Here is a 17,756-nt window from a genome sequence, read left to right as displayed (position 1 = left end):
CAAAGATGCTTCGGGCTAGAAAAGACCTTAAATAAGTACAAGAGAGTAAGTCATAAATACCAATAGCAAGGATATTATATTTGAAGTAAATAAATAAATAAATAAAGTTTAATCCACTATTCTAGATGCAAAGCGTTATCTTTATAAAAAAAAACTACTTCTCTTTTAGCAACACTACAAATGGATTTCACTGCAACACAGCTCCACCACCAGCCACGCAGGATATACAAACCAAACTCCACCACATTACTGACCCCTCCCTAGCCAGGGCCCTTTATATAAACCCACAGCTCTGGAGGCTGCTCCCATAAATTTGGCAATGGCAAACAGCTGTTGCTTCTATACCGTAGAGAGTGTGAAACAAGGAGTTGCTTCTGCCTGGTAAGTGCAGCCCTTTTGGGCCTTTTCTTGGTCTGAATGGCTTCTTTTTTGTGTTCATTGTTGGGCTTTTCTCAGTTCTAGTATTCAATTTAGTAGTTTACAGTTCCTGTAAAGCTCAGAATGTAGATACATGCGTGTGAAAAGGGCTTTCATAGAAACATCTCATATAATGAATTGTTTCTCTAAAGGCTACAGGACAGGCTCTAATGGCTCTGCAAAGCTGTCTAATAACAACAGCTTGTAGGCAGTAAGAGGAAAAGCACAGTAGCACTGCAAGTACAGTGGGAGTATTAATGACTGCAGCAGATTGTGACTCACAGAACTSTTACTTATCCTCAAATGAGCTCGCTGAGAACTAGAAAGTGATAGCAAAATAGGTGTGCAAGAGGAGTTTGTCCCCTGTTCCGGGAATTACAGAGAGGATGGAATCCCTGGATGCCCAAGAGTCACAGGGGATCAGAAGGGACAGTCCGGGAGCAAGGAGTGACCTCAGCCAGGGTCTGTGTCAAAGCTCAAATGCAAAGCAAGCCATGAGCAAGGTGCTTTGCAGCCTGGGCTGCATCCTAACAGCTCCTCATTACAATTTGAGAGTTGAGCCTCTCTTTGTCAAGTCCCTGAGCTCATTTTTGACATGAATGCTGATACCAGCTCTTATTCTATCTAGCCAGCTGCCAGCACCTCAGCAGGGCTGTAACARAGTTTGTGGTTAACAGTCACATCAGTGAGTGGTAATGACTTCATGGGAGGCTTCTGAAACCATGAGGAGAGAGGCAGCTCAAGCAACAAATCGATTTTGTGTTCCACAGCATGACCTAGACGGTGCTCTTGCAGCTGCTTTTGCATGCTGAAAGGGGGGGAAATGCTTTTCTGTAGTGACTATAACTCTGAGCAGAAATTAGACATGTGGTAGGAGCAAACAGTCCACAGCAAAAGCTTATCCCAGTGCAAAAATAATGGTATATCTTAAAAGATGGTAAATAACCMTTAAAAAAGGCTAAATACACATGTTTTTGTAGTAGAGCAATGGCAGTAAGTGGTAGATAAGTTGTTTTATTGATAAGGTAAATATAATATTTTTCTAGAAAAAAAACCACAAATATTGATCAGTAGATAACATAGACCACTGGTCAAGTGCTTTTCAAGGCAGAGTGAATGAAACCAGATCTACAGAATATCAGTGTTGCCACATTCAGTAATTTATGCCTACAATTTAACTTCCAGTAAAGTTAATTATCCCTATAAAGGAAATGGAGTTACTAGAAAAAACAGCTGAGCTATAATTAAATTAGTTGGTTTCCTTTGTATAGATGACACAAAACAYAAAGATATGCAGCTAAAATGCAAAATTGCATGCGAGTACACCCTGTGAGTTTGCCTTCTGCTGCATCCCAAATTTAGTACTTAAGATTTGCCTTCAGTTTGTTATTGTGTGACTTCAGTTAAGTATGCAATAAGGCAATTAGGAAATAACAAATGATAAACATCCTCAAATTCTAAACTAGTTCAAGTTCCAAAGMAAAAGAGCTACATCTGAACAAAACCAAATATTTTGGTCCTTGAAATCATGAATGAAGCGTAGCAGGTATGTCTTACAAGACAGATCTCAAACATAAACATCAGAATCCGATAGCTAATATTTTTTAATGAAAGCAGGATTTGCCTGTTTGAATTTTTGTTTGTTTGTTTTAACTTTAGGTATGACATGACACTGTGCCTAAAGAATTCTTTCCTAACCACATTTTGTAGTATAAAACTTACTGAACATGGTAACTGTTGCTTATCCTGACCAGAAAGACTGGACACTCMCAGYCCAGAAAGCCCCAAGGGTGTCCTGGGCTGCAGCAAAAGCCCCGTGGGCAGCAGGGGAGGGAGGGGATTCTGCCCCTCTGCTCCACTCTGTGAGACCCSACCAGCAGAGCTGCCTCAGCTCTGGGGTCCCAGCACAGCAAGSACAGGGAGCTGKTGGAACAAGTCCAGAGGAAGCCACCAAGGTGATCAGARKGTTGGAACAGCTCTCCTGTGAGGAAAGGCTGAAAGAGTTGGGATTGTTCACCCTGAAGGAAAGAAGGCTTCAGGGTGAGCTAATCGTGGTTCTCRGGTACCTGAAGGGAGCCCACAAGAAAGATGGGAGAGGAACTTTTTGCAAGATCCCAGACTGACAGGGCAAGGGTGAATGGCTTTAGACTGAAAAAGAGCAGGTTTAGATTGGGTGTCAGGAAGAAATTCTTCACTGTGAGGGTGGTGAGGTCCTGGCAGATTGCCCAGAGAAGCTGTGGCTGCCCCAACCCTGGAAGAATTTGTCAGGTTGGATGGGACTCTGAGCAACCTGGTCGAGTGGAAGGTGTCCCTGTCTGTGCTGGGGGGATGAACTGGGTGCTCATTATGGTCCCTTCCAGTTCAAGCCATTCAATGATTCTCTGATCTACAATAGTCTTGTAAAAGTCTGTGTTCTCTGCACCTTAATAAATGTATCTCTGTAAACCCTKAGGGGGTGTTGGATTCCTATGAAAACAGCGGGGTTAAACACAGCACTGATCCAGTGCCCAACCTGAGCTCTGCTGTTCTTGTGCAGCCTGAACTCTTAACACTCCTCAGCATTTGATCCTCGGGRCTCCTGTCACTGATCTCAATTACTACAGTTAATGATTAGCACTCCTGAAAATCTGCCCCATGCTGCTTGCAAGCACTCAGGAAATTAAACCTTTAAGGACCTCCCATGAAAAGTTTGGGTCAAGTGATTTGCCTTGTATCATACAAAGTCCGTGACAAGAGCCGAAATGAGTACAGTCATCCACAGAGGTTTTTCTCAGGATGAATAATACTCTCACAATCTGCATTCCTGATCTCCTTAACTAGTACACTTCTGGAGGGAAAAAAATCTGATTCAAAGCTTGTTCAGCACAGACTTTAATTCCTTATAAGCTTCTGGCCTCAAGGAAAAGAATCATTGAGACTATKGCCATGATCATATACCCACCCCTTAAGCAGGCAGTTTATTTTCTAATTAGTTCTTTCACACAGTTTATTAATGTGCCTAGGCAGGACAGCTTCAAAATATACCAAAAATCTATATTACTGCAGATTAACAGCAAGCAGTGACTATTGTATTCATGATGGAGAGATCTTTGCCTTGCTCTATCAGTTTATGTGCATCTGCTACTGATGTGGAAGAATACAGTGCCACTGGCTTTTAAAGTGTTGATAACAGAGAAACGGTGATACCCTGAATTTCGGTTGTCTATTACAAGCTGAAAGAATGTGAAAATGGTTATAGAAACCTGCATTGCCTTCTCCTTTCYTTCCTGGTCCTGGAAGGGAAGGGAAAACACTCCCCATAACAGTCCAACTTAAAAGCAGGGTTTCTTGTAGTTGCACGCAGTATGGTGAAAAACTGTATGCATGCAGGAACTGAGCCAACGGCTTGTTTTTTTATGAAAAGACTAGTTTATGACCAGATCATTTGACAAACAGGAACCTAACATGAAGCCATTAAGTCACTGACACATGTTGAAATACCTTTTCTACTCCCCAAGTTAAAATTCTAGGGACATAACTTCATTGAACTATACCAACATTCCTGCTTCATTAGACCCTTCCTTTCAGTGTTTGTTTCAATCCCTTTGCCATAATCTAAAAGAACACTCACAGAWGCACCTTCACAGGTGAAGGCAGGACACAAACCCGACTTATATTAATGAACACTTGATGGTGTACATGAGCTCATTCAGCTGTGTTGAAAACATCATTTTCTTTTCCCCAACTAATTCTGGTGCTTCTGACTTTGTGGTGAGATAAGTAAAGCTATGCCCGCTTGATTAGGCACTCTGGTTGTTGATTTTAATTGTTCACCTGCGAGTTGGCTCCTGGAGATCATTCGGGGCTGGCAGGGCAGTGGGTGTCGAGGACACCTGTGTTTATGTCAGTTATGGGCTCGGTGGCACATCTCTGGGTACAGCCCTGTCCTCAGGGTCACACCCTTGAGCTCAGCCCTGTCCTTTGGGGTTCACCCTTGGTCTCAGTACTGTCCTCAGGGTCACACCCTTGAGCTCAGCCCTGTCCTTTGGGGTTCACCCTTGGTCTCAGTCCTGTCCTCAGGGTCACATCCCCTGTCCTTTGGGTCACACACCTCCGGTCTCAGCCCTGTCTTTTGGGTCACACCCTTGGGTTCAGCCCTGTCCTTTGGGTCACACCCTCGGTGTCAGCCCTGTCCTCAGGGTCACATCACCGAGCTCAATCCTGTTCTTTCGGGTTCACCCTTGGTCTCCGCCCTGTCCTTTGGGTCACATCCCCTGTCCTTTGGGTCACACCCCCGGTCTCAGCCCTGTCCTTTGGTCCCCCTTTCCAGGATCCCGCAGCTCGGGCGCTCCCCGGCAGCAGCGCGGTTCGGTGGCTCCGTCTGGTGGCCCCGCACCGGCACAGCGCTGGCGGCTCTGCCCCCGTGCCCGCCCGGCCCCCGCCCCTCTCCGGCACTCCACCGGCGCTGCCCTCTCCCCCGGGCTGCCGCCCACTGTCAAATGGAGGGGATCACACCATGAACGCCTCAGCGGCCCGTCCGTGCACAGGAACGCGGGGGAGCCGCCGTGCTGCCGCCCTCCCGTGGGTACCGGCGCCGCTGCAGCGCTCCCGTCCATGGCGGGGCCGTCCCGAGACGGGGATCCCTCCCTGGAGCCGGGCTGGAACAGCTTGGCCTCACACGGCCCCCCAGGAAATGAGCTCCTGCTCAGTCCCTGGGGAGCCGCCTGTCCCGCTGCTCTCTCTGCCCGGGGTGCCTCTTCCATCAGTTTTGCCTCACACTACTAAAATTCACGGGTTTTGGATCTCCCGGAGCTCTGCTGCAACCTCCCCTCCTCCAGTATCACCTCGGTSTCTTTATTCGCGCTCGGTTCGCCCCTAAACACTGCCCAAGATGTTTCGTGGCTTAMATGATCCTTTATCCCTCTTCAATGCTCATTTCTTCATCTCCTTAAAGCCTGCAATCCAATCCCTGACAGTGAATCTTCAACCTCATAAAACGGCCCTCTGCATCCCAGGGGCTTTCCTGGGGCACATGTCTCCAGGGAAGGCTCATGCCTTTGCTTTTCCCTGTAGCAGCACGGCTGGTCGGTGTCATCGGCAGAACACGAGGATGCAGGAGGTGAACCTCACTGCCCAGCTGTTCCCAGCTGACAAAATCTGGGGTGCAGCGTTGCTCGCTTGTCTGAGGGGCATTCCTGGCCATTGCAATGCTTTCAGCTCACTCCTTCGGGTGCAGAGCAAGGGGTGTTCCCGCACAAACACTCCTGCAGAGCTCCAGACCCTCCACTGATAAGACCTTAATCAGCACATTTCACGGAGCTGTTCAATGAGTTGTGCCAAAGCTGTTAACAGCGGTGTGGAAYAGGATCGGCTGAGGGCTAAGCGCTGAGGCTTCTGCCTAAATCGGCAGTTGCTATTTCACTGCAGAATGCCATCACCTCCCTGTAAATCCGCTTTCTCAGGCCCTCTGCAAGGGGCAGAAGATCAGAGGGGTCCCCTGAGAGCACAGGCAATGACCGATCAATTCACTGACACTAAAAGGTCTGAGTGCCCGTCGTGCATCCTGGCTCGCCAGGAGCTGAGGCCTGGAGCAGAGGGTGGGGGGGACACAGCTGTGCTGTGCCACAGGGAGGGAGGGGGAGATGGAAGGCATCAGCCCATCCAYCTCCAGGTGGGCACTGGGCCTGACTGGAGCCTCCTTTCATCTGCTACTTTAGCAAAGTTCAGATGCATTGGTTYGGAAGGATTTCTCTTGGCTCGAGGCAAGAAATCACTTTTACTCCTGTTCTTYTGCCTTCAAAGCACGCCCCGGTGTGTCAGCCGGGCCAGCTCTGGGGACCTGCGATGTGGCTTCCTCTGCAAAGAAGGGAAAAGTCCCCTTTTGTCCGAGGGGCTCCCTGGCTCAAAAGCGCGGCGATGCACGAAGCTCTGCCTCCATCTCCCGGGAGCTCTCCCCGGACTCTCGCTCTGCCTGGACGTGGGCTGCCTGCAAACTCCTTAGCGCTGCGAGGCGTGACGGCCCCGGGGCCCCTTCCCCCTCTGCCCGCGGCTGCCTCGGGGCCCGCCCTGACCCCAGCCCGGCCCCCCGCTCCGCTCGGCTCCGCTCGGCTCGCAGTCTGCCCGCCTCTGCCGGCCTGTGCGGACCTGCCGCGGGGCCAGGGCACACCCAGCAGGGTGTGAGCGCAGCGGGAGCCGAGTGCTGGCACGCATGGGCCCGGGGAGAGCCCAGCCCCGCGCTCACCTGGCCCGCCGGCCCAGCTGCGGGAGCCCGACATCCGCGGGGAGCAGGTACTCTGTCCGGGTCCGGGCCGTGGGGATGCTGTCCCCAGCCCCACGGGAGAGCTGGCAGGGCGGCACGGGGGGGCGATGGTGCTGGCTTTGCGGGGAGCCGAGGGGGGGAAGGAAGGGGGTTCCCGCGCTGTTCTCAGCTCTGGAGAGCAGAACGGGGAGCCCGGGGCTGGCTGCCCGGGCGTGAGAGTGAGATCTGGGCCGGGCTGTGCTATTCTCGCTGTTTTGGGGTCACCCTGAGCCCCACGTTGAGCCCATGCTCTGCCCTCCCTCCCCCGAGGAAAGGGAAAGCGGCGTTAGGCAGCAGCTCCTGCGGACCTGCCCGGTGGCACGCAGCCTGGGCTGGCTTGGCTGCGCCAGGGCACGGGGATCTTGACCTGCACATGGGCTCCTGCTTGTGCCATGTGAGCACCCCTGGGCGCTGAGATCCTTGGGGGCTGCAGGCACATGCTGCCGTGCCGGTGAYTGTAGCGATGGGTTTGTCACCCCTTCAGATTCCCTGTGCCTCCCACACTGGGGCTGTGGGTGTGCTGYGGGGGTTGTTTGGTGGGAGCTAAAGGAGGGGTCCTTCCTTCCAGACCTGAGGGACCCCCAGCTCCCACTCGACTGCTCTCCCGTTGGAACTGGAGTAGGGTTTGGTGACAGAGCCCGCTCTGTCTGGGACCTGTGCCCTGCACGGGGGTGCTGCACCATGACTCCTGATGCTGCTGCTGCTTTAGTCACACTCTGAGCTGGAGAACAGGCTGGCATTCTCCATGCAAACCCTCCAGACAGCACCAYTGGGGCAGATTTGTGGCCAGTCCTGTGCCACTCTCTGCCAAGCTCCAGTCCTGGCAGCAACAGTCCCTTGGAGCAGCTGAGTGCTGAATTACAGCTGGTGCCCACAGCCACTCCTACTGTACTGTGTACCCTGTGTGGGAGCCAGCGGCTACTGACACAGTGCTCTGTCCGTGTGAGCAGTGACAGGGGACAGGGTGACTCCAAGGGGCGGCTGGTTGAGCCCACTGGTCCCGGGTGGAAGTGGTGGCTCTGCTTCTGGTGACAGCAGGGGTGTGAGCTTGCAGCCAGGACCCACGGCTTCCTGTACCTGAGTTAAGGCTGACTCCTTCAGTGCCACCACTGAGCAGGTCAGTGCTGCTGGTCCGGTCCCTAGAAGGTAGAGGGGGCAGCAGATGTGGGGCACAGCTTTGCTGCTCATTTTCCTCTGTGCCTTGGCTGGCTGTAGCTGTGATGGCAGCCCCCAGATGTCCCCAGCCTGCAGAATCTGCCTGGCYGGGGATGGGGCCCTGCTCTCAGGTTGGTCCCTGGCTGTGTGTGCTCTCTGTGGGTGCTGGGGAAGACTCTGCCCCAGCCTGGAGACCCCCACAGTGCTGGAATTTGGGAGAAGGGTGACAGGCTGGGGTGCTGCCCTGTCAGGAGGAGACCAGGCTGACCTTGGCCACAGCTCAGGCATGGCAGAGCCCCTCTGGTCTGGCTGGCTCGGCCTGGGAGAGGCTCTGCTCGCCCTCTCCACAGTCCAGACTGGAATGGGATACAGATCTGCRAGGCACACCATGGCCTCCAGCACTGGACAGGATGTGGTCAGCTGGCTCTCATGCCTGGCTCAGTGGTCACAGTGAAATGAGAGCCAGGCTTAATCTGCGGGKTGATAGTGTTGCTCAGTGTGCCTGGCCTGTCAGGGAGGTTGGGGTGAGGAGGAGGTGCAGCTCCACAGCCAGACACGCGATTTCTCTGCGTGGATCAAGGGAGACCTCTTTCTGGGCTCCCTGCCTCTTGCAGCTGAACACCAGCAATCTGGGGATCACAGCACCCTGGCCCTTCCCAGTGCTTGGGGAGCTCAGTGATGTCCCTGCACTCAGCCTGGGTCTCTGTGGCTGTAGAAACGGGTTCTCCCCATAACTGCCTCTCACCCACATCCCCCACCAAGCACTTGGACCAAAACCATCCAGTGCCTGCTCAGCTGCAGCTCCTCCAGCCACATTTGGGATTCCTTGGGGTGCAGGCTGAGCTAGAGGGCTGCCAGGGTGGTGCTGYATCAGCAAGGACCTGGACTTGGGCACCAGAATGGGAACTTCCCAGGCTGTTGCAGGTACCCCCAGCTGCAAGCAGGAGCCCCAGGCTGTGGCAGGGGGCTGGACAGGCCCTGCAGGTGGCAAGCCTGGCTGCAAGGTTGCTGTTGAGCTGACTGGCAAGGCTTCCTGCCCCAGAGCCGACAGTGCTCCTGCTCCCCGGCAGAGGCTGAGCCCTGGGCTGGGGAGCCAGCCCTGCTTCCTGCCAGCTCCAGGCTTGCTCCAGCTTGTTGYGTGAAGGGTCCCAGCACAGCCTGCCGAACAGGTCGGGCTGCACCCTGAGCTGCGTCTTTCTTTCCCTGGCACCGTGCCTTGCCTGGGGACACAACCAGCAGCCCCACTGTGTCCCAGGACTCTGGGCCACCTGCCAGGCTACCTGGACACAAAATACACCATCCCCACGGGGTGGGGCAGGGCGTGTTGGGAGCTCTGTGTGTGTCCCCCACCCACGCTCTGTGTACCCCCGCAGGACCCCTGACCTTGGCTCTGGGACAGTCCGGTGCCATGGCAGACCCCCCCGGCTGCTGCTCCGCCTGCGCCACCTGCCTGCTCTGCCCCTACAGCTGCCGCTGGATCACTGCCAAGAAGGAGAAGAGGAAGGGCCTGAGAACCACCAAGGTTATAGCTTGGGTGATGCTGATCTGGGGCTGGCCAGCCCCTGTGTGGGAGTGTCCGAGTGGTGGCTGGGCTGGGATGCTCAGCCCACAAACACCTGCTYACCTCTTGCTGCCGCTCCTGCTTCCCAGGGCTGACCTCTCCAGGAGAGCTGGGGTGCTGCCTGGCACCCTCAGTGTCCAGGGACTGCCCYAGCCTGGAGCAGTGAGGCAGTGAGAGGGTGAGCTGTGTTTGTGCTGCTGACAGAAGRTTGGGGTGCATCTGCAGCATCTGCACGTGCCTGGAGCAGAGCAGAGCAGAGCCCTGGGGCTGAGCTGGCACCTGGCACCCCGGGGCACCTGGCCAGGCACGTGGGAGACACAGTTCCTGGGCAGGGGTGTGGCCCCACCAGGAGGGTGTCCCCGGCAATTTGTAACCTGGGAGTGGTGGGGCCCTGGGATTCTCTGAGGTCTCCGACTCCCATGGGAGTGGCTSTGCTGCTGCTTGTCCCGTCTTGCCTGGAATGTAGAAATAACTCTGGGTTGCTAGGTGTCCCTCTGGCACCTGTGGCACCCCTCACCTCCCCCATATGTGGGACTGGTGTAGCTGGACCCAGTCTGCAGACTCACCTTCTGAGGCACTGCTCCTCTCCCTGCCCAGCGCACGGATCACCCAGCTGGAAGGGAAAGGGACCTGGCTCCCTGCCCTTTGTGATGTCCAAAGTCCCAGCCTGTTCCCAGGGAGTGCTGCATGGGAAAGGAGGCCGTCCTGTCACAGGCTGTCCTCCSCAACTGGCATAGGCACATTCATAGTTTGTTGTAGGACATGCCAATCAATCTTTCTGTAGTGTGGGTCCAGCCAAAAGAGCCAGCCAGGGGAGCTCTGGGCCCAATCCGTGGGGCAGCTCAGTGCCTGGAGCCCTGGGCCAGTGCTTGCCATAACCCTCTGTGCTCCCCGAGGCTGCCTGGGGGATACCCAGGGGTCTCAGACSTGGCTAGGGGCTCAGTGCCCTGAGGGTGTGTGTGTAACTCTCACCTCTGGCTTTCAGTGTGACTGCAGCTGGTTCCTTTTCCTCTTCTGCGTCTTCCTCTTCACACTGGTATGGCTCTACTTCTCTATCATCATCCTCAATGATTTGCACAACTTCAATGAGTGAGTAAGATCCCACATCCAGCCTTGTTCCCCGTGTCCCCCCGGCCTCTCTGACCGTCCCCTTTGCTGGCAGATTCATCTTCAAGCAGAGGAAGCTGTGGCTGGACTGGTCCCAGGTCCTGCTCATCGCTACAGCCGTGCTGATCAGCTACTCGTCTGCACTGCTGGTGAGCCCGGCTGATCCCGCAGGGCTGGGGGAAGGATCYGTGCTGGGCACTGGAGCTGGGTCAGCCTGGGCACGGCCAGAGCCCCTGCCTGTGCCAGGGAGCTCCTGTGGCTGAGTCTGTGCCCTGTGAGGGCTGAGCTGTGAGCACAGCCCGCTCTGACAGCTCCTTGCTCTTGCAGGTCCTTGCCTTGTTCTTGCAGCTCTGTGGGCAGCCCTTGAAGCTACACTGGGTGCACAAGGTGAGAGGCAGGGGGTGCAGGGAGATGCTGCCTGTCCGGGCTGTCCTTGCACCTTCAGAAGCTGGGACCAGCCTGCTGAGGCTGTGTGGCTGCTGTGAGCCCGCTGAGTGGCTGTGTCTCTGCTGAGCTGGGCTGCAGCTGTCAGTTCCACATGTCTCTGGGATGGGAGWATTCCCAGTGCTCAAACACGGAGCACAGAGCTCAGCTGCAAACCCAGATGGRGACAGTGGGGTATCAGGGTTTGCAGGGTTCATGAGGGAGGGGTGAGGCCTCTGCAGCTGGCCTGCTGGATTCTGTGTGCTCCCCTGAGTGCCCTGTGCCCTGCCCCACAGRTCCTGCTGATCCTAACTGCCCTGGTGGTGGCTGCAGCCTTCACAGGACTGGGAATAAAGTGGGCAGAGGAGTGGAAAAGCGCATGGATCTCCCTGCAGGTGAGTCACCCCCATAGCAGGGACTCCTCTGYTGTGCCCCTTTGAGCTGGGGCAGAGCTGTAGGGTGCTGACTGGAGCTCCCAGCGTGGCTCTTGCCATGGGGATTAACTCCCTGCCCTTGACTTGTGCTGCCTGGCCAGGCAAGGTGCTCCTCCTGCTCTTGCAGTGMTGCCCAGAGCAGCTGCCCCCAGGATGGCCCCCCAGCTGTTCAGTCCCCCAGGAGCCCATCCATCCTTTTCTCCCTGGCGTTGTGGATCTTCCAGCAGCATTGGCAGGTCTCCAGCCTTGGAGCATTTGTGTTTTGGGGACTGGGACCAGTGCTGGCTAACAGCCTGCTGTTTCTGTCCCCCAGGCAACAGGTCCCTTCCTGCACATTGGAATTGTGGGGGGAATGACACTCCTTGCCTGGCCCCTGGCCAGCTTCATCTACCGCACCCGCAGCACAGGTAAATGCCCCTCCCAGACCTCCACTTGTCCCCTTGGCTGGTGCCCTGCCTCCTGCCACCCAGCTGAGCAGCACTGTGGGCAGAGGGGTGCTCAGGGAGCATGGCTGCAGTGGAGCAGGTCCCCAGTGTGGTAGTAACGTCTGCTCTTGATTGCTTCTCGTGAGCAGCCCTTGCTGCAGCTTCAGCCCTCAGTGCTTTGCAGCTGAAGGAGGGCTGCAGATGGCAACGTGCTGCAGAAGGGCTGAGTTGGGATGCGAGGACATGCAGTGGGCCAAGAATAAACCTGCAGTGTTCCTGAGGCTGGGGATGCAATGTTTACCTTAGGTTAATGCCAGGTGAAGCAGCCTTGGCTTACTCCTGGTGACCTGCAAAATCCTTCCTCTGTAGCTCATCCCCTCTAACTTCTGCCCGTGCCTGCAGGTCTCAGGGTGTTCCTGCTGCTCGTGTACTGTGCAGCCATGATTGCACTGTACCTGGCTCCCCTGGCAATCACCTCCCCTTGCCTCATGGAGGAGCACCAGCTGCCCCCCAAGCCAGCCTTGATTGGCCACCGAGGAGCACCCATGGTGAGTGAGCAGCGCCCTGGCAGTGGGCAGGGTGGATGGACAGGCTGCTCCATTGGTGAAAGCCAGGCTGTGCCTGGCCGTGGGGCACCAAATCCTGCTGCCACATGAGCTCTGGGCAGCCCAGCAGAGTGGGGTCCCCACAGCAGCCAGGGCAGCTCGGGCTTGGAGGAGGGGTGAGCACAGGGTGAGGAGGGGGATGCAGCAGCTGCAGGACAGGGCTGCTTCCTGAGCATTGCTGGACCAGGAGCACGCAGCTCGCGGCAGAAAGCCTGGCTGTGTAGTGTGGGCTGGGAGGCAGGGATGAGGCAGGCTCATCCCCAGTCCTTTTCCATCCCCACCACGCCCAGGTTGCCCCAGAGTCACTGTGGTTGCCCTAGAGCCCAGCCAGGCTGCTGGGTGCACCCAGGCAGGATGAGTGCCTGCCTCCTGCCCCATCCTGCTCTGTGCACTAACACCGTTCCTTTTTCCAGCTGGCCCCCGAGAACACCCTCATGTCACTGCACAAGGCGGTGGCCTGTGAAGTGCAGGTCTTCGAGACAGACGTCATGGTGAGGTAAAGGGGCTCAGAGGGAGGAAGGGGCCTGTGTACCCTGTGTCACCTCCCACAGGGGACATTCTGGAAGGCACCTGGAGGGCTGATCCAGCCTGCATTTGGAGGCAGCCCTGTTCMAAGGGCTCTGCCATCCCACCTTCCCAGTATGGGACTGGCTCCAGCTTGGTGTCCCAATGCTCTGGGGGAGGTACTAGGTTTCTGTGCTCCCTGTGCAGATTGCCTTCCAGGCAGGGAGGCTCCATCAGGGGACGGGTACTGCTTGGAAAACAGACCCTGGCTCCAGTTCATYCCATGTAATCCTGCTATGGGAACAGCTGTTCCAGAGGGCAAGGAGCTGCTTGGTTCCTGGCTCAGTCCTTAGGTGCATGTGTTTGTGTAAAGGGGTACGAGGAGCATAAGGGTGGGGTAGAAATGCCAGGGCATGGAGAGGAAATGAACAGCTTACATTATAATATCTTTTCTCTCTGCTCCTCTGCCAGTGCTGACGGGGTCCCGTTCCTCATGCATGACGACGAGCTCACCAGGACCACCAATGTGCAGGATGTGTTCCCCAACGAGACATCCTTGAACAGCACTGCCTTCAACTGGACACAACTCCAGCAGCTGGATGCTGGCAGCTGGTTTCTGAAGGTCGGGAATGCCCTTTGGGCAGCTGGTCAGGAGCGGGTGCATTTTTGGGTGAAGCATTAGCCCTGCCCTGGGGCTCCAGCACCTTCCCTCTGGAGCTCTGGTGCTGGCAGACAGCTGGACAGGGTGCAGGAGCCTGCACAAATCGCTTGGGTGCCGTTATGCCCCAAGCTGGGGTTGGTTCTGTTCCTCAGCTGAGTCACGGAGGAGGCTGCTCTGACGGGAGATGGCTCCTGTTTGCTCTGAGCTGCACAGCCTGCCTGGGCTTGAAGGCAGCTGTGGCAGGGCTCTTCCCAAAAGGTGACTAACTGCTGCTGAGCAGCTCTAAATGCCCACAGGTGTTGGGGCTGCTGGAATTCTGCTGTTTGTGGGCAGAAGGGTAGAGGTGCTCCATGGATGTGCATAGGGAGGATCCCTAYGCCTGTCAGCACTGGAGAGCACATGGAGAGGCCATAGGAAACTGAGAGTCAGAGACAGGCACCAGGGTGGGATGTGGAAGCCTGCAGGTGCCCTGCCTGTGGTGACTGCCCCTTTCTCTCCTGCAGCGGAAGCCATTCCCCACCGTGCAGAGCCTTTCTGCTGAGGATCGCAATGAGACAGCCGAGCAGAGGATCCCATCCCTGGGACAGGCTCTGGAGGCCGTCAAGCAGAGCAACATCTCCATCATGTTTGACCTCCGGCCTGAGAACCACAGTGACTACCAGAGCTTTGTCAATGTCACCCTGGCAGTGATTTTACAGTCAGGCATCCCGCTGCAGCAGGTGAGCTGGTCACCACCCCAGCCCTGTCACACCCCTGTCGTGGTGTGCAGCCACACTGAGTGTCCCTGACACCATAAGTGATCCCTGCTGGGCAGCCCTGCCCAGGTGAGGGGTTCTGTAGCTGGGAGAAGTTGCCAGTAATTAGGGTTTAATGCCTACAGCCTCAGACCCCTCCAAACACTTTGGTTTCCCAGCACTGGCCACGCGGGTGTGTAAACACTGACTCAGTCTAGGGAGGGGACCAGCCCTGCCAGCTGAGTTTCCACCTCTCCACACTCCACCACACCTCTCCCTGCAGCTCTGGACTCCTGCTGCACCCTCCTGTGTTCGCTTTGTGCTTCATCCAAGCCCTGCAGCACAGGATATGTGCTGCCCTTAGGGGATGAATCAGCACTCAAATTACCTTTCTTGGCCTATTGAGAATGCAGAGCAGGAGGGGTCACAGAAAAGAGTTTTACTGTAGTGCTGATCCAAGGTGCATTCTTGCTGCARTTGGGGCTAAGATGGATTCACTTCTTGATCCATTCAAGGACACAGAAAGGACATAACTGTTGCAGATTTCCTAGGCTGGATCTGCTTTTTCCCTTCAGTGGGACTTGTTGTGCTTCTTGGCTGGGGCAAGCTGTTAGGAGWCTGTCCTGGCTGAGATCCTCACGAGGAGCTGAGCGTGGAGATGGGGGCAGGAAGCAGCTGTCCAAGCAGGCCCTGTGTGCCTGGACCTGCGAGGAAATACTGCAAGAGAGCAAACTCTCTGGAGCACTCCTCCCCTGCACRTGCTCTCTGGTTTGTGCCTAGGTCCTTTGGCTTCCAGATGGGTTYAGGGAGCTGGTCAAACAGCAGGCCCCAGGTATCCAGCAGGTCTAYGGCCGGAAGAGACTCAAGAATGAGAAGGAGCCACTACTGCAYGTCAACCTGCCTTACCAGGACATGAGCTCTGAGGAGATCAGGTGAGAGCCCTTTGTCCAAGTGCCTGGGAGCTGTGGGGGTCTGGGCAGAGGTGAGGGGGCTGGGAAGGGCTGGGTGTGYGCCTTGGGGACAAGTGTCCCCACCAGGCACGGCTGGTGCACAGGATGGAGCTGGCTGTGGTACTCTGCCTTCCAGCAAATGTGTCCTGGGTCTGGATCTCCAGAAAGCTGCTCCACAYGGCTGCAAATGCTGGGTCATAGCCCAGATGTGCAGCCCTCTCTGGCTGTGCAGGGTGTGGTGGCAGCCTGCTGTKTGCTGCTCTGACCACGGCTGTCCCCGTGCAGGCAGTACCGCCAGGACAACATCTCTGTCAACCTGTACGTGGTGAACCAGCCCTGGCTCTTCTCTGTGCTCTGGTGCTCAGGGGTGAGCTCTGTCACCACCAAYGCCTGCCAGGTGCTGAAGGAGATGGAGCACCCCATCTGGCTGCTTGTAAGTGATCCCTGGCTCCTTCATCCTGCCCCAMAGCCCTGTGTCCCAGRCACTTGTGGGTCCCTTTCTGTACAKCTGYCTGGAAGGGTGAATTCTGCTCACTGCCATCGTGGCATGGGCAGATGTGACCCTGTAGAAGGGACTGGTGGCACAGCAGGCAGGGCTGTGCCACAGCTCACCACCCCTAGCTGGTGTTCAGTAGCTTTTCTCGTTGCCTTGCAGCCCAGTAGCACATACCTCATGATCTGGGTTGTTGCAGACTGTGTTTCCTTCCTTATCATCCTCTGGGCCTTCTTCTTGCTGAAGTAAGTTGGATCCCTTTCCCCCTCCCAAGGTCTGTTGRGGGAGGGAGGTTGCACTGTGCCCTGCGTGGCTGGTACAGACCCACACCTGGTCATAYCTGCTGCCACCCCTCTTTGGACTCAGATCCTGGGGGGTCCTCTCCTGTCTGGCCAAGACAGAAGTGTGTGGAGGCAGCTTTATCTCCAGGCTGCAGCTAAAAATCTGCCCTGACCCTGCCTCAAGCTGCTGGATGCCTCAGTTCCCCCTTCCTAACCTGCTCTGCACCCCAGGCTCGCTGGGATGAGGCTGGGGACTCTGTTCCTGCTCCTTTTCTACCAGCACTGAGAGCAGTTCCCTCTGGGACTGTGGGGCCCCACAGCCTCCAGCTGGCAGCTCAGGGGAGGGAATGGTGAGACCAGCCTTGCATGCTAACATCGATCCTATTCCATCTCCTAGGAAATGCTCCCACAGAAGGCGGCCAGCGGGTGAGTGCGCATGGAGGGAGAGCTTCCCTCCCTTGGAGCCAGGCTCTCCCTGACGGGCAGGCAGCTTTCTCCAGCCAAACGTGACCGATCGGTTTGGGGTGGCTGGAGGAGGGGAGGGGAGGGCAGGGAATCCCAGCCCTGGGAGTTCCTCCTGCCTTGCCCTTAACAAACAGCCCTGTGGGAAGGCACTAGGGAATCCCACATTCCCCAAGTATCCTAAACCTGCTTTTCAGGCTGCTCCGCCTGTCGCTGCGGGATGGTGGCTGCCCACAATGACTGCTTTTTCTGTGTCTCCTCAGAGTCTGAGACGGATGTGCTGCTCACAAAGATCAACAGCTTGATGCAAGAGTGACCCCTGTTGCCTGCGTCAGCCGTGGGGAGGGGCAGSCAGCCCTGCACAGCTCGAGCAGGGAGCATTCCTCAGGCTTCGAGGCTCCTTTCCTTTCCAGACTCCTTCCTGAGCCTCCCTTCTCCCGTGGCCTTCCTGGCTCCTTTCACGGTGCACAGCTGCCCTCAGCTGAGAAGACTTGGAACTGGGTTCTCATTTCCCACTGGCAGCAAGGAACTAAAGCTTCGCAGGGGTTGCCTGGGGGCAGAGTATTTACCCAGCAGTGCTGGAGCTGAGAGCTCTCCCAGGAGCAGGGATTTGGGTGGCTGTTTGGTGCAGGGGAAGGGCTGCTTCCTTGGGGGCTGCCCTGTCCCGTGGCTTGAGGAATAGGAAGCGGGGTGTGGAGTAGCTTTGCACAAAACAAGGGGGAAGCCGAGCTCTTCACCCTCCCATCCTGGACAGAAATCCTGTCTCTCCTGCTGCTGGCTTCATGTTTAYGGGACAGGGTCCTGGCACTCCATGCAGCAGTTCACGCCTGTTGCACGGCGGAGATRAGSAGCGGGGSTGRGGKTGRTGGGTGTCAGGGGCTGGCAGGACCGCGCTCACGCTCCTGCTGTTCCGAGGCTGCAGAGGGAGCGGTGGGGCTCGGCATCCGTCACATTGCGGCAGGGCCTTGAACAGGGACAGGGGCATCGTGTCACTTTGACTTGTTGCTGTCTATTTATGTCAATAAAGCAGMGGAGCGGCAGACAGACCCCGCGGGGGTGCGGCGGGCACGCCTTGGTCCTCCCTTGCGCACCTTTCCCTGCCGGCGGCGCTGCCGGCCCGGAGAAGGAGCCGCGCAGCCCGGACGGTACCGGCCCGGGGCGGGCTCGTTCGCGGCGCCTCCGTGCCCTCTACCGACGGCGCGGGGAAGCGGGGCCGGCGCCGGGCGCTCGGCGGCGGGCAGGGAGGGGAGGCCGAGCCGGGCGGGGC

At 56.5% G+C, this 17,756-nt stretch overlaps 1 protein-coding gene across 2 annotated transcripts; it reads left to right on the top strand.

Moving 5' to 3' along the window:
- The first annotated feature begins 302 nt into the window (after positions 1-302).
- GDPD2 (glycerophosphodiester phosphodiesterase domain containing 2) lies at positions 303-17,130 on the top strand. 2 transcript variants are annotated; one of them, XM_057372624.1, is made up of 16 exons: positions 303-381; positions 9,223-9,371; positions 10,396-10,499; positions 10,573-10,666; positions 10,845-10,904; positions 11,237-11,335; positions 11,688-11,781; positions 12,202-12,347; positions 12,818-12,900; positions 13,380-13,530; positions 14,073-14,288; positions 15,084-15,235; positions 15,539-15,686; positions 15,909-15,991; positions 16,425-16,453; positions 16,753-17,130. In XM_057372624.1, the coding sequence occupies exons 2-16, from the start codon at positions 9,258-9,260 to the stop codon at positions 16,803-16,805; spliced, it is 1,626 nt and encodes a 541-aa protein (XP_057228607.1). In that variant the 5' UTR covers positions 303-381; positions 9,223-9,257; the 3' UTR covers positions 16,806-17,130. The 2 variants fall into 2 exon arrangements, with proteins under 2 accessions (XP_057228607.1, XP_057228608.1); XM_057372625.1 differs by lacking the exon at positions 303-381 and adding an exon at positions 6,504-6,684.
- The last annotated feature ends 626 nt before the right edge of the window (positions 17,131-17,756 follow it).

This window comes from Malurus melanocephalus, unplaced genomic scaffold (assembly GCF_030028575.1).
Source record: "Malurus melanocephalus ecotype Western Australia unplaced genomic scaffold, MMel_1.1 scaffold_174, whole genome shotgun sequence".
In the NCBI taxonomy this organism is placed as follows: Eukaryota; Metazoa; Chordata; class Aves; order Passeriformes; family Maluridae; genus Malurus; species Malurus melanocephalus.
This window is presented reverse-complemented; position numbering and strand designations above follow the sequence as displayed.